Source organism: Haliaeetus albicilla, chromosome 12 (assembly GCF_947461875.1).
Source record: "Haliaeetus albicilla chromosome 12, bHalAlb1.1, whole genome shotgun sequence".
Lineage (NCBI taxonomy): Eukaryota > Metazoa > Chordata > Aves > Accipitriformes > Accipitridae > Haliaeetus > Haliaeetus albicilla.
In genome coordinates this window covers 25,675,233-25,691,311 of record NC_091494.1, presented here as the reverse complement: position 1 = coordinate 25,691,311, position 16,079 = coordinate 25,675,233, and the positions used below count along the sequence as shown (strand labels likewise).

The following is a 16,079-nucleotide window of genomic DNA, read 5'->3' as shown; positions in this document are numbered from 1 at the left end:
GTTTAGCCTGAGAGCTTGGGGCCCCCAGTGTCTGTCGCAGAGGCTGGCAGTGTCCGGCAGTGGAGTTATGTTCAGAGAACAGAGCTTTGGGGAGTGGGGTAATTCTGGTTGTAGTGTCTCTGCCTCCATAATTGGATGGGGAAAGGCCACTGGGAGTTGAATTCATTGAGGATTTTTGTCAGCAGAATAAAGAGCTTGGTTTTCTGATGGATGTGGATAGTGAAGCAAGGATCACTGAGGAGCAGCCGCAGGCAGCCACCCAGAGAGCAATGTTGTCCCCTGTGCTGGCTGGTGAGGATGACCTAGCAGGTGAAGGAAAGCTCGAGTGACGGCCAGGAGCAACAGGCTGTTGTTGCTGGGAGTGGGCACTGGAGGGAGATGTGCTTCCACGCAGGAGGCCCTGCTCCCTCCACTGCCCAGTTCCTGCAGGAAGTGCCACCTGAGCCAACGCTGAGCACCACTGCATCCTCCCCGTACTCTGTGAAAGTGAGAAGTGAAAAGACTCAGGCCAAAAACATCTTTATGCTGCAGTTGCCAAGAGGCCATGTGTCCAGATAGCGATGTCATTTTACCTGGCAGGGCGGTGAAGGAGCTGGGCAGGTCTCATGAGCATGGCCGGACCAGTACACACATGCCTGGTCCCCACAACAGATGTAAATCAGAGTGAGGTGCAGCTAGGGGTGTGTGCATCTCCCTGCTTGTAGACAAAATGCTACTAGCCAAGGCCCAAGAGCAGGTTGTAGGTTCCCTGGGTTGTCTTGTACACTGCAAATAGCTTCTTCCAGTGGCCATTTCAGCTAGGCTGCCAAAACTCCCCCAGGTCCTGCTTGAGTGTGGCCAGGAGCTTTGTACCCTAGAATGACCAGCTGCCTTTGTTGCCTTCTCTTTTATTCTCTCATGCTGTGTGTGGTTGGGGCTATGAAAACCCACAGCAAGTAATGTGGTAGAGCCACAGGAAAGAGAAAATCCTTGTGGAAGGAAATTCCTGGTCCAGCCTGGCAAAGGGAAGCTCCCAGGGTGCTCTAGCTCAGGTACTATCACTTGCAGTCCTAGTCAGTAAAGAAAGGGAGTGAATAAATATCTCAAGGATCCCTTTTATTTAACAGCGTATCATGTCACCATAGAGCTCAGGATGTTAGTTGGGACAGACTTAGTCCGATGCTGCTGCCACTCTTGGGCAGGTTTGTATAGCTATGATGCCAAGGAACTCGCAGCTCCAGACCCGTGTGACCTCCAGTTGCCTGCTTGCCTCTCCGTCCTCAGGTTACGCTCCTGAAACCTCTTTTTTGTTGGTTGGGTGGCACTTACAATCACCAGTGGCAGTGATAAATGCTGCCATGCTTTTGCAGGCTTTTCACATGCTGGCTTGTTACTTAGCATTTCGTGGATTATTCTTTATTGTTTTTATTCTTGTGGCAGTCTGAGGTTCCAGTGGAGATCGGAGGCTCAGTGTTGTTAGGAGATGTACAAACACAAAGAAGGGACTGTCCCTGTGCCACAAGCAGTCAGAAGTGAGTGAATGTCACTTTGCAGGTGTGGGGACTGGAGAGCAGTGAGACCAAGGGCAGGAAGACTTTAACAATGCTGAGATTTGAACCGACTTCTGCAAAGAATCATGGGCAAGGGTTTCGAGAAGTCCCCTTGGTCGTTCTCAAGTCAAGATCACCAGTTCCTCCAAACGTAGGGCCATGATTGCTCTTGAGCCGTTACAAGTAATGCTGGGGGTGCAGGATGGTGCAAGTGGAAGGTGGGACAGTCTTTGTGCTGCTGGACAGCCCACAGGAGCCGCCTGGCCACCCTGCCCCTGCTAGCAGGATGAGAAGGTGCTGCTGCAGCCGAGCTCTCAGCACAGGGCCCCTCTGGATGGCTGACAGCTCCATTAGGCAGGAGTATGCTTGGCCATTTAGCGGGCCTTTTTCTTTCCTTTCTGTGTTTTTCCCAGTGGTCACACACAAGGATTTGTAAATACACTGACAAGTGATTTTCCTCTCTTACTCTCTTCACCTTTCAAGTGACCCCCACACTGATGCCCTCAGTAGCCCGTGTTATAAATGACACCGTAATGCACAGGCTGTGGCAATGCAGCTCTGTTTCCCTGACAGATGGACTGAGGATGATAAAATGGCTCTGCTTCAGACATCTCTGTCACTGCTGCTTTTGGGCCAAGCAATTTAGGGGGTGGGGGAGGATGTTAAAAGGCATCTGCTTTCCATGGAAGACTTCAGCTTTTCATTGAATGAAGCCAAACCCAAGCATTTTGGCTTGGAAATGTTTGCCGTTGTGCTTCTTGCGAGCTGGAACCTCCCTCGTTTGCTGCCCCGCTTCTTCCCTGTGGGCCTCCTCCCCATGGGGACTGCGTTTCCTATGAAGCATCCCCATGACTTGGAGATCAAAAGCTGTAATGCATCAGGGAACTTGGATCTACCCGGGTTGTTTGTCATTTTCACTTTGGAACTTTTCTGTGTGGAAAAAAAGTCCCAGTGTTTTCTGAAAAGTCTTAGATGAGAGCTCTGCTTCTGTTGAGAGCTAGCAGAGGTTCTCCTTTATCTGGTAGGGGAGAGGTCTGTATTATGTTGCATCTTGTTTAGAGGTGCAGCTGCAGGCAGGGATGCCTGTATGTTTGCATGACATGGAGATTTTCCACTCCCACCGACCTCTGTGGTGCCGTTCAGCAATGAATCCTTTCTTTCCACTATGACACCCTTAAAAGCTGAGCACATCTGAAATGTCCTCAGCTTTGTTCTGCACAGGATTTCAAGCTAGTTTAAATAACCATCCTCATAAAACAGGGAAGGTTTCAAGATCAGCATTTCCTACATGTTCGTTCTCAGCTCATGTATTTGCTTCAAATCATTAATTGTCTCTGAAAACGTAACATGATCTAGGCACATTTTTACCAGTCAGAGTTTCTATAAAAAGGCTAAAATGAAAAGGCTTGTTTGCTTTGATAAGGATTTAGCTGTAATGGAAACACCTTTTATTGGAAGATGTTTTTATTAGTTTTCATTCTTGTGTTTGCAGCAAATTGACAAAGGGATTTTTCCCTCTTTAAATTAGTATTAGACTGACACTCCTTGCCTTCATTATTCTATTGTAAAAGCCAAGAGAACATTTCCTTCCTTCAGCCATTCACGAGCTCCCCTTGAGTAGAAAGAAATTGTATCATTTATTACACCAAAAGATACTGCTTAAAAAAGCAGAGAAGCTTTCAGGCACACAAGACCTTCTTCAGGTCTGTGATGAAAACAGACCTAGAGTTAATTGCTGCTGCCCAACCTTGGAGACTGAGCCTCAAGAGAGATTTTATTTTTTTTCCTCTCAAACATAATGTGCTTGAACAACATGTGGGAAATAGGCCATGTTGTGTGGCTGATGGTTTTTTCTGTTTGTTGAAAGTTGCAAACTGGTACAAAACAAGTTTGTTCTTCATTGCAGCCAATTTCAGCCAGAGCTGAACAGGCTGTTCCCAGAGTCATCAAAACCTATGTAAACATGGCAGATTGACATTTCCGCTAACAGATGGTCCATTGGGGATTGCAGTAAAGCTGCCTGTTTCTTTCCATGTTTTTTGGTATTCACAAGATGCCTGCAAGAAGGTTTTCAAGTTTGCTGTGTGTGTGTGTGTATGCGTATGATGCTAAGATCTTTCTGATAGCAAATATGCATGTAAGCATCTATAATAGGACACACATTTGTGTGCATGTGTGCATATTTGTGTAGGTTCAATGATGAAATTTCCAGGCAGTATTTGCTCAGTAACGTATGTTCCTTGGAAAAGGCACAGAAGCCATCAGTCAGCAATGTAGCTGCAGAAAGCCTTTCAGACGGCAGCAGAAGCAAATTGAACACGTTCCTTGAGCACTCGCATGTAGTGATATTCCTTACTGTGAGCTGTGTGTGATCGCTTGGTTGATTTCTTGCTATTAAAGTGTAGTTTAATGATTGTCCACTTAGAAAGGGAGCAATTAGGGAACGTTCTTGGCTCAGAATATATTGTTGGGGATTGCAGAGAGAGGAATGGCAAAGATGCTGCCTCCAGCATCCACTTTAAATTAGCGAATGCTTGATATCCACAGCACTAGGTTTGGACATCACTGTTCTGCAGGCTGCTGTCATATAAATGAGGCCCTTTACTACTTGTTTTCTTAAGGTTTGATCCTGAGGTAGCAGCAGAGCTCCTATGACTTGGGGTTGGTCGGGGCTTGGATGTAATACTGCTCTGCCTCTCGCAAGGTGTTGAGCCCCCTTGGCACTTGAGTCAGGGTGGATGAGAGCGCTCGGGAAAGGCTCAGGCAGCCCTTCAGCACATATGTGAGTGCTTTAATGTGCCTTCTGCCAGCACCAACAGCACGAGGTAGCATTTGCTTCTTGCCAAATAGCTGACTTAGGAATGCCTGGCTCACATGCAACATCTGGTCATGTATTTCTACCTAATTTCCAGCCAGATGGACCGAGGCACAAGGAGGTCAAATGACTTACACAAGGTCAGGCTGATGTCAGAAATCTCCTTGCCGTCTCGGCTGGACTCGTGCTATGTTGACTGTTGTTGGAATAGATCTGACCTGTGTAAGTAGTGACCACATACACAGAGCAGAAACCAGGGTTTCTCCTGCCTGACAGTGAGCAATAGATGGTTAGTGGGTTTGAATAGATGTGCCCTATATCTTCACCCTACACAGCCATCATGCCCACACCACCCATATTCTGTATGCACATGCACACTTGCAGTTGTGTCAGGCCAGGGTTTTCTCTTCACTTCAGCCTTGTGTCATCCTCTCGCTTCTATCCAGGCAACGTGTAACATCTGTGGAATGAGCCCCGAGATAACTGGCTCATGTGGTCCTTAAATCTGAGTGTGCATCTGTGTGTATATACGTATATGTATGCGAGTCAGTAACAAGGCTGAGCTCAGGTAAATGCAGGACAGCCCAATAAAATCAAAACCTGGAAAGAAAATACTTTTCTGCCTGTGAACTAATAGTCTGAGCTGTTAAATAACTTCAGCTCTTAAAGGCACACATTTCCCATACACAGAGGTGTGCATTCAACAGTTTATTGCAAGGGGAAGCTGAGAGAACCCAGAACAAATTGCGTTCAGCCCATATAATTTAATTAGATCTACAAACAAGGTAACACTGGTTGCCCAGGGGATTTAAAGCTGAGCTAAGAATTGCTTGGTGGTCTGTTGCAAAAAAAAAAAAATTAAAAAAAATAAGGCCCCCAGTTTTGTGCCTCTATTGATGGGGAATGGCAGAATGTTTACCCAAGCTCTAGCTTAGAGCAGGAAATCTGTCTGCACCTCAGAGTGAGCAGTTTAGCATTGTCTTCAACTCTTACTGGAGCACACATGCCAGTGCACATGGGTGAGGGTCCTTCTCCATGCTACAGAGCATCGCTTGTGCCAAAGCAAATAGTATAATCATTCAGCTCCACGTTTCCACCATCCCTGTTCCTTTCCGGCTTTGCTGTATTTTTCAGTAGGCTCATACTGCTCAGAGTTGTTTGCAGCTTTGCAGGAAGTTGATTTCAGTGGACCTTTAAATGATATCTTGTGCCATGATATAGCTGTTGGCCTCAAAATTTGGGAATCGGTGGAAAGCCCCTTATGCAACCAGTTGTGAACCATCTGGCAACTTTTATCCACTTGCTCTGCATCAGACCATGTAACAGAGCAATAAAGCCTGTTCTAATGCAGTGACTGTGTAAGTCCATTCCAATGAGCATTTTTATTTTGATGCTATCAGAAGTGTTCTCTGCATTTAACTTGCATCTTCTAACACCGTGGTATTTTCACAGCTTGCAGTTTCCTTTTTCAAGCTGCTTCTCATTTCAGGTTTATGAGGATAAGAATCTGTATCTGTGATAATCAAATCTTTTCTCCTCCCACTTCTCTTCTGCAGTCTTCATGGAATAAATCAGCCAACCAGCCCTGGACAAACAGCATAGCCAGATATGGGGACACTATCACAAAAGAGCCTCTCTCTGCTGTGAATGGATCACTGAAGCTCCCTTCCAGTGCAGGACAGAAGCTTTTGTTACAAGCTCTGGTTTACGATGCTGTGATGGTGGGTGTCTGCGGTGGCTTATTGACTTGTGTATTCTGATGTGTTTTTTCCATTTATGTTTCCCATCTCCCTTTCTCCTTTCTGCAGCACAGGAGAAAATGTTCTTCTCTAAGCTAGCTTTAGTTGGCTGATCATGGCTTTATTTTTTTTTCCTGGGTATAGGAGTGTATGCCAGTGAGACTGATGGGATTTGAGTATAAGCTGTTTGGGTTTTTTTCCAAGCATCACTCAAAGCCTCAACTCTGCCCTGATCGTCTGTCTTGACTCCAGCCAGCCCTTGAGGGCCCGTGCTGTGGGCTTGTTCTTTTGGTGATGATCAAGTGGGGTCAGACAGCTTGGTTGTCAGCAGGGTTGTGGCAGTCCTGGTTCCTGAGGAACCGAAGCCAGGCAGCAGCAGTCTGCTTTGGGTCTTTGCTATGGCCATGCAGCAAGCAGCCTGCCGAATGAGTTAGGAGCTGCAATGCTCAGCACAGTCATTAAGATCTACAGTGTGCTCGCCTGAAGGAGGGATTGCATTTTTGCCTGTAAAAGGAGTCAAAGATCAAGGGTTGATTTAAACTCCTCCTCCAGATAGGGTAGAGGAATTTCCACTGCACTTGTCATCTGTATGTGGGTGCATAGATTGGGAGGAAATCCTGTTTCTGATATTGCTTCATTAGAAAAAATATGCACTCCTGTGTTTGGGAGAGTTTGTACAAGGATTTTGATGTTCATGCCACAGTCTCAGCAAAGCAAGCTGACACCTGCTTAGGTTGACTCTGAACCCGAAGATTTCTTTGGTTATTGTTTTAAAAAGTTCACCCCCCATCCCTCCACCCCCAGCAAATACTTATAAGTAACTTACCTATGTTTCCTTCCTAGATAGTAGTGTGAAAATCAATTATACACAGGATGTAATTAACACCGTGGATAGAGTTAAGACAATGTTTTACAACCCAATTACAGGGCACTGTTTACAGCACAGCTTACCCATCAGAGTTTGTCAACAAAAGGAGAAAAGTGTTAAAATATGTAAATGACGCATGAAGTTGGCTTCAACATAGAGTGCAAATTACACATGGGATATCACTTCCATACTTTGAATTGTCGTCTTGCTACTAAATCACACTCAGCCCAGAATCTGAGCGCTGATTGCCTAGATAGCTCTTTGTGAGCTTCCAAAATAATTTGTTTGTTAAATTATTGAATTATAATCTAGCAGATTTGTGGAGACCTGTAGCCTAAACTCTGCTTAAACACTGTGGAGGAACACTGATTGTTTTCTTTCTGAATTAAAGTGCTTGAATTTACACCAACTTTTGCAAGCTGTGACCAGGGTTCTAACAAACAAACATTTTGTGGTACGTGGCCAAAATTAAACCACGAAGGTGAAGGGAGACCTGGTATCTACTGTGGGGTCTGTATCATGAGCTGTCTCAGAAGCCAGTTTCCTAGAGCACTCCCCACTCATCCTCTAGAAATCTGGCCCTTAATATGGAAACAGGCTGGTGAGTTTTGAAAATGTGGTCTTTGACAGAGGCTTGGAGGAATGGTTGCTCCAGCCTGCCAAGAAGCTGTGTGCAAATCACTTCACTCCCGTGGGACTTGCTTTCCCAAATGTAAAACAGGAATAATGATCCTGAGGTGATTTGAGATGCTTCTTAAGACTTCAGCTCTGAGAAACACATCAAGATAATGCTTAATAGAGGCACATGTACATCCCATTGCACTCTGTGGGATTAAAAAGAAATAAATTTCAGTGCTTGGTTGGGTCACAGCCTCAATTATCTGAATTTCATTTAGTTTACTTTTTTTTTTTTTTTTAATTTTCCCCTATTTGATAACAGAATGAAGCAAAGAAAAGCCACCCGCCAGCCAGCCTCCACCAAGTGGAAGCAGAGGTGATTGTCCATTCTGATTTTTCAGCCTCTGACAGAGACTACGACTCCCAGCTGCACACCCTGGAGAGCGAAGAGACAGAAACTGAGGACCAGGAGCCTGAAGAGCTCCCCTCTGGAGAGTTGGCTCTTCCCAGCTCTCCCAGCACCCAGCAGGACGCTAGCCAAGTGTTGGTGGACTGCACGGGCAATTCTGAAGTTCAGGCCCAGGACAAGCTGTTATGTACCGGCAGAAAGACTAACAAAACAGAGGCCGTTTGCATCCGTGGGCTCACCAATGGCTTCCACAGGCATGGGGAAAGTCTGGATTCAGTGGAGAGCGGAGATTCGGACTCCATCCAGGAAGGCAGGGGGGATGTGCAGCCAGTCAAGTGCCAATTGCTTTCCCCAGCCCCAGAGGAGGGCACCCTCTGTAGTAACTCTGGTTTAACCAGTTCATCCTCAGCATCTGAGAACATGGCATGTGTCCACAATCATTAAAGAGTGAACTAATCTGATTTTGATCATGGGAGAGGTAGAAGCGCTAGTAAGGGCCTGTCCCTGTGAGGTACTGCATGCCCTTGACTCACTGAGCCCAGCAGGAGCTAAGAAGGTGCAGCATCTCACCAGAACAGGATTCGGACCTGTCAGCTGTACATATTGCCTTCAGAAAATCAGTAGGTAGATTGGTAAGGGCTCATCTTTTTCCCGCTGAATATGATGAGTAACTTGGTGTTAATGGGAGCAGGATTGAGCCATCTGCCAAAGTCTGACATGACACCACGGCTAGAACAGAGCCTTCTGCGTTAGACTGGGGTTGTCACTTAGCTGTAGTCCTCGAGGCAACTGGCAAGATGTCTTTTAATGCTGGTAAGAGGCAGGGTACACCGAGCGATTCTTCTCAACTGTCTCTTCACCAGGGAGAGCCTTGGCACTACCTACTGCCTCGCAGCGTTGGGATGAATTTTGCCAGAGGAGTCCCACAAGGGGGTGGAAGCCAACACAAACAAATTCAGTGAGCTGTAACCACCAGCCTTTTCTGCCCTCCCGTGGTTAAAAAGGATTATAAGGCTCTCTTTGTACGCTACCGCAGTAACTATTACTAGCAGGCTGACGTAGTGGCCTTTTATTACACACTCTACGAGTGCCTCTAACAACTTGTACTATATAGAACCTTCTTCAGTGTCTGGGTCATTTCACCAACCTAGACTTTGCTTTATGTAGGTTCTTGTACCTAATATTTTAGGTACACATCTGTCCTTTTAATGTACAACATGTATTTTTATTTCCTTGGAGCATCTTTATATTATTTAATTTTATAAAGTGGAGTAGTGTGTGGTATAGAGTAGCATTTTTACTACTTCTCTCTTACTTTATTTTTCCTCCCTAACAACACAACTACCTCATGTCTGTTGGAGAAAAAAAGCAGTATATCTACTTTTTTGTTATAGTCCACTATAGGTTTTAACTTATTCTTATACTGCCTTTTCCTAAAGAATATGTTTGCACTGGTTGTTGACCTTTTTTTAATGCATAGTGCTGCAGATCTGATATGTCTCTTGCTTTGTTTCTAAGTAGTGCTGTAGGACACCTTCCCTACAGCTGAAGAGTTGGGTTGTGTTTCTCTGTAGGACTGTGTTTTGCAGGAGCTGGCCAAAGGAGGCTGCTTCAGCTGGTGGGATGTTGATCCATCTTTCCTTAACAAGCTTATACTAGCAAAGAGAAAAAAGAACCAACAATTTCAAAATTAATTCGTGATCTTGGGGAAAAAAGAACCAACAATTGCAAAAGTAACTTGTGATCTTGGGGACATCTATTTCTTTTTTTTCTTTTGTGCCCAAGCGGAGACATCTTGGATGATTTTGATTTCCAGAGAGCAGCTCTCAGCCTTCTGTAAGCAGTGGACTTGCTGAAGGCTTTGGATGAATAAGTGACATTTTCCAGTCACCTCTGAGAGTCCTGGCCAAAGTGCTTTTGATTGGTTATTTTTTTTAAGAGCAGGGCACCACCAGAGCTTAAAAATTAAAATCAAATTTTTGGTCTCATACCAGTCAGTCTGGTTTGAAAATCATCCAGTGACTCTTTCTTGCTGACACTGTTTGCTTACTGCTGACGTGTCTCTCAGCCTGGCCTTCTGGTGTGGGGTGAACTTTTCTCTACCTTTTCTTTAGCCTGTCTCTGCCCTGTTTCAGGCTCGCAGATATTGACTGCGAATGCTACACATTGGACCAGCTCCTCGGGGTTAACAAGGATCAGTAATTCTGTTCATTGGGTGTTTGGTACATGTTCTGCCTTCCTGGAGGATTCAGAGATCAGGCCATTTGTTTGTTTAAAAAATGAGGGAAAAGATGTCCATCTCCCTCTTTTTGTACTGAAATTCCCCCCAAGCCATATGGGGAGCTGTGTGCTGACCTGAGATCCTGTAAAAGACTTTAGATTTGGGTTTTTTATGGTGAAATCTGGACTGAGATATACCGCTGCTTGCAGCAAGGAGAACCTTGTTCCACCAGCACCCTATCCCTGCTTCTGTTGTGAAGAGCTGTGTCACAGTATGCCCTGTGTTTGGAGTGGAGCTGGACCAGCCTGTGTCCTTGCAGTCCTTCATCAAACCCTGTTAGCTCCAGCTCTTTGGTAGAGGAGTACCTCTAAGCCTCCACATACCCTGTTGGGAAGGATATTGGAGCTTCCACCTCTCCCCATCCTACAGCATCTCCTCCCAGCATGACACCCTGTTCTGATAAATGGCTTTATTTCTAGTCGTCGTACTTGCTCTGTTGCTCTAGCAGCTGCTTGGTATCTTGAGGAGTCTCAGAAATGCTGTTCCATGCTCTGAAGTGCCGTGACTCTGAAAGGCTGTGGCACAGACTGGAAATCAGTGCCAGTGAGCAGGCTTGGCAGGAACTTAGTGTGTGTGCGCTACCAGAGCAAGAAGATAGAAAGGCAAGAAATCATAACTGGGCAGAGGAAGTGTATAAATAACCTCCAGAACTCACTGCCACAAGACTTTGAAACTAATGACTTAGCAGGGTTACAGATAAGGCAGTGAAGTGTTATTGCAGGCAATAAGGGCAATTCACAGTTATATGGGAGCGGATGCAATTACAGAGGTATAAAACCTCCAGCTGGGGAGTATCGGGCACTAGCTGCAGAGGGTGGGGGTAGATTTCTGCAGCTGGACCTCAGTTTGCAGCTAGTTTCATGGAAAAGTCCTTGCTCTTCCTCACTGACAGAACAGATCCTGTTGCAAGCCGCACCAGCCACTGCTGATGTGCAGAAAGGGAGAAGGACCCTTCTCCAAAAAGCTCCCTCCAGAGGGAGCCCCTGGTGACTTCCTTTCATCTCTAAAACCAAGTCATCTGCTTGCAAGCATGACAGTATGCCGAAGGACCGCTTCTGCTGAGCGCCGCTTCTGCTGAGCGTCTCTGCTGCTGGAGGGCAGCACTGGGAGGAGTTTGGCCAGCAGTGGGTATGACTAGGGCACTGGAGTTCTCCCGGCTCCCTGTCATGACACTGTACCTGCGGCAGGTCATGCACCAGCCCTAAGCTTTCCATCCAGAGGCCTGTGGGATGGAGGCATAGTTCAGTGGCTGATTTAGGAGGGTGCCACAGTTTCTGGGGCGCTCCTTTGTACATGCACCCTCTGCTTTGTCTGTATTGACTTTAGCAATTGTATAGCCATGGGCTGAGCATTGCTCATCTGCCTAAAAGCTATCCCTGCCTGTCACTGAAGTCGACACAAGCACCATTCCCCTGGATTACCTTGGGCCTATCACAAAACCACCAAGTTAGTTATGTGCTCTGAGAGCTTTGGGGTAGATGCAGCAGAGTGCAAACAATTCTGCTTATGCATCACAAAAATACTTTGTCTCCTCATGCTGAGGCTTATTCTGATCTCGTTACACCCCACCAGAGTGTGAAACTGGCAGCGTTTGGATGTCCAAGTGCTGTGGTGGCCGTGGACTGGTATGCCAGACCTCAGCTACAGAAATCAAGGCAGTTCTCTCAGAGCTAAGAGATCACCACTGACCGGCAGCAGCGAAGCTGTTCTCTGTACGAACGTGTGTCCACGCAGAGCGCTGGGTGTCCTTGTCTAACTCGGCTGTGCCCCAGGTCCTTCCTGTCCTGAATGCACATGGGACCTTTCTAGTCTCAGCTAGAAATGAATGGAGGAAGACAGATAATACATATTTTATGTGTAAAGCTGAAACAACCAGTGCATATATTTTTTTATCATGAAATAAGTAGCTTTCTTGCAGATTTCTCACAGGCACACAAACTGTTGATTACCTTTAATTACCCATCATACTTAATATATGTTCTTATACATCAGACTCCTTTCTTCCTTTTCTTCCTTTCAGTAACACTAAAGATTATTGCTGTTCAACTTTTTGCTGGTATATATTGTTTTACATTGTTAAAATGTCAGGTTTGTCTCACTGGCATAATTTTGTAGTATTAATGTTACTGTTTGGCTACACAACTGTATATTCCCCATGCTGCTGTGAGAGTCACAATTCTCAACCTTTTATTTCTTTTAATTCCTTGTTACATGAAACACATGGATAAAAATATCTTTCAACTTTTTGTTGATTTGATTTCTTGCTTAACAGACAGCAAAGTTCTGGTTTAAATAGTTCAAATGAGATAACTTATAATCTAGGTTTTGAGATTTTTTTGCATTACTAGCTAACAATCCTGAGATCAGCCCATGAAATATGCTGTGTAAGAAAACAACCATTTTAATAGAGCACTATGTATGTTTTTGATCTCATTAGAAATAGATGTTTTGAAGGGATCATCGTGTCTTTTCTAATCAATACTTTTATTAGAAAAGAGGTGTTTAGTCCAGCAGAAATCTACCATCTAGTTCTGTTACTGTATTCACTTGCTTGTATTTTTAAAATTAAATTTGATTTAATTTTCTACACAGTGCATAAGGATGTGTAACCAGAACTTGATCTTGTTTGAAGATTGTGTCTGTGTTTGGTTCCATGCTGTACTTAATTATAACTTTCTTTCTTCAGAGACTGTTCTTACTCCACAAAATACTCTTTAGTGTTAAAGTGTAAGAAGACATTGTCCTTATATTCCTTAACTAATGGGTTATTAATAAAATATTTTAAAAAAGGAGTGGAATTTGTCTCACAATTCAGTCTGTTACAGCTCTTACTGTCTGTTACAGCTCTTCGTTACAGAGAAAGCTGTCACGGAAGGCTGATCCTGCAGCTGTGCTTGGAGTGGCTGGACCCTGGGAAATCTGCTGTTAGGTGCTGGGCCGTACCCTGCCCCTCAAAACACAGAGGGGATGGTCGGAGAGCGCTCTGCCTTCGTGAGTTTGCTAGAGACGGACCTGCAAGGTGTCCCTGCAGGCACATCAACCTGGCCAGAGCTGTGCCCTGTGGTGTGTGTGGGGCCTTTGTGTGCATTTGCTAACAGCTCAAATCCAGCCTCGTGCTTATCTGAGTAACTCACTTGTGGATGGATCCAAACAAGACCTTGCAGCTGGCAGACCTGGGGCAGCATGGAGGAGCACCTTCCACGGCAAGGTTGTACCTCGCTGGTGGGAAGCAACGGTGGGAGCAGGACACAGGATTCATGCTTGTGCCAATTCAGTGCCTGAGCTTGTAACCATGGAGGTTGGGATTGTGGGATGATGGTGGGTGCCTGGTTCCTCGGGGATTCTTCTAGGGTTTCAGATGCAGGCAGAGTTTGTGTTCATTAGGCATTTCTTGACGCTTGCTCATTCCTCAGTTTTGAACTGATTCCTATAAGAGAAAGAAAATAAAAATTATCCAGTTTCATGCTTTATCTTGCTGGGGAATTTTTTAATGTGAAAAATAAGCAGAAGCATCTAGCAAATGAATGGTGAGACTTCTCTCGGATGGCATGCTGGGCTGAACACTCAGTGGCTTGCGTCCAGCAAGATCAGCTAGGGGATATCTGGCAGTGCCCGAGGACACATTATTAACCTCCCATGCATCTCCCTTTCTTCCTCGGATGCATTCCCTACTTGAGTAGATAGTTTCCATTATTACTTTATGCTGCCAGGACTACAGAGCCATAAAATCTCATTTTATCTGCATTACAGAGGTAATAAATCTGCACTTAGCATAGTATTCTCCGATAGTAGTTAAAGGGAATTCTGTCAGACAGACTGCGTAACTCAGATGAGTCTTTCTCCTAATGACAGGTAACCCCACAAATGAGCAAGGAAGGACCTTGGGGGGGGGTGATGGGTGACTGCAAATCCCACTTCCAGCTCTCAGTTCACAGCATGAGACACTGGTGGGAGGCTGCCAAGAGGGGACACAGTGGGATGGCATGGGTGAACAGAGATGGATGGACACAGCAGTTACAGGGGAGCGGGGACCATGGAGAAGTGAAGATAAGAGCAAGGTGTTTGTTTGCATTTCTTTCTCTTCACAGCCTTTATGGCCCCAGTACGCTATGCTGCGATGCAGCTGGCAATATTACTACAGCTGTCTTGGGTCTTGTATGGTCTTGGGTAACTTCAGTAAGCTACAAGTGCCCGGTGCAGTGCGTTGCCCAGCTCAACCCCGCGGGAAATGACACAGCATGAGGTGATGGGCTGCGTGATGCAGTGAGGTCGCCAGGGATGCTCCATGGATGCTCAGCGGACACCAGTGGTGGAAACTGCATCTCATGGGGACTCCTCCGACCTCCTCCACTCCAGCAAACCACTGGAGCAGCAGTTACAGCAGCACAGTCAGACCTCCGTGATTTGTGTGGCAGGTGCAGTTCTGTGGGTTTCATCATTTGCGCTGGCTCCCTGCACTCATTTCTACTGATGGCAAAACTGCCGGATTGGTGGCATGATTGTTTTCAATTAACGGAGAACACATAGCTCCTCAGCCAGGTAGCTAAGTGCCAGGACGCATTCCCTTGGTGTGGTGACAAGCACTAGCCCCTGCCACCACAACACCTGTGTTCTTATACACTCAAAAGTGAATGCAAAAGGGTTTCTGCTGGAGAAAGCAGCTTCCAGGAGCATGTCCCGGGGCTGTCCCACCACTGCTGGGATGGCTCTCAGCTCAGTGCCTCGATGTGGGTGCCACGATTTTGGCTCCCCCTCCCTGTTGCTCATTGACCATGAAACAGATGCTAAACCCCCACATGTGTGTACATAAGTGAAAAGCTCCCAGGCTCTTAGCAGACAGGGAAACCACAATTACACATAGAATAATAAATGGAGTGAATTCAGACAAGTTAATCTCCCACTTCATCTGCTGAAACTACTAATGGTGTCTTGGGGACCTCAGTTTGCAGTTAAATTGGTGTAAATCAGGAGCACTATTAGAGCTGACGGAAATTGGCTGTGCAAGGGGTTAGCAACACTCTCTGAGGCCTGTTTTCGTGGAGGATAACCTCGTGTAGAGGGAGGACAGATGGACAGACAGACCCTGTGCCCTCTGTGGGAAGATGAATGGAGGGATGGACCCCACGACCGCTCAGCAGGGAAGGGGTTTGGAGCCCTGGTTCGGGCCGAGGACCTTCACACCTGTAACCCCGCTGCTTTTCAAGAGGCTCCAATTCCTGCTCACTATGTGATAAGCAAATCCCTGCCTCTGACACAAAGTAACTTTTTTAAGCTCTCAGGGTTACAGAGGAGCACAGGAAAAGAGGAGCACTCCGGGTTCCTGCTCTCAGGTGGCTCGAAGAGCCCCAAACCTGCCTTTTTCTTTAAAAATCTCATGGCTTTTCACAGAATTCCTGTTGTTTGGCAGGACCGCTTGCACTTGTGATTTTTGAATGTGACACCAGCAATGTCACCAGTGTCATTTGAAAGATGCAGGGCTGAACTTGGTGATGTCCTAAACATGTAGCTACCTCCCCTGGCTCCTGGGTCCTGCCACTGTGCACAGGAGCAAAAGCACCCAAAATCTGTGGTTCCTGGGGGAAAAAGCCCTGTAAAACACATGGCACTTCATTTCCCTTGGAATTTTTAATTCCCACAAGGCATCCTTGGTGCTGGCAGCATCCCGGGAGCTGCCATGAGCCCACGACGGCTGCAAGTGTTACAGAAACACTGGCAGGGCCCCGCGGCGGGAGCCTGGGAACAGGAGCAGGGTTGGTGCCAAAAGGTCAGGGACAGCACAGAAATTCAGATGTTACTGAGAGGTTGATGGAGCCAGAGCAA

At 46.1% G+C, this 16,079-nt stretch overlaps 1 protein-coding gene across 3 annotated transcripts in view; it reads left to right on the top strand.

Annotated features, from left to right (window-relative positions):
- IGDCC4 (immunoglobulin superfamily DCC subclass member 4) overlaps positions 1 to 13,057 on the top strand; it is a 100,811-nt gene extending 87,754 nt beyond the window's left edge. For all 3 annotated transcript variants that reach the window (XM_069798592.1, XM_069798591.1, XM_069798590.1), the window contains 2 exons: positions 5,901 to 6,065; positions 7,892 to 13,057. In XM_069798592.1, the coding sequence (XP_069654693.1) occupies positions 5,901 to 6,065; positions 7,892 to 8,422 (696 nt within the window). In that variant the 3' untranslated portion in view covers positions 8,423 to 13,057. The remainder of the gene's footprint in view (positions 1 to 5,900; positions 6,066 to 7,891) is intronic.
- Positions 13,058 to 16,079: the final 3,022 nt, after the last annotated feature.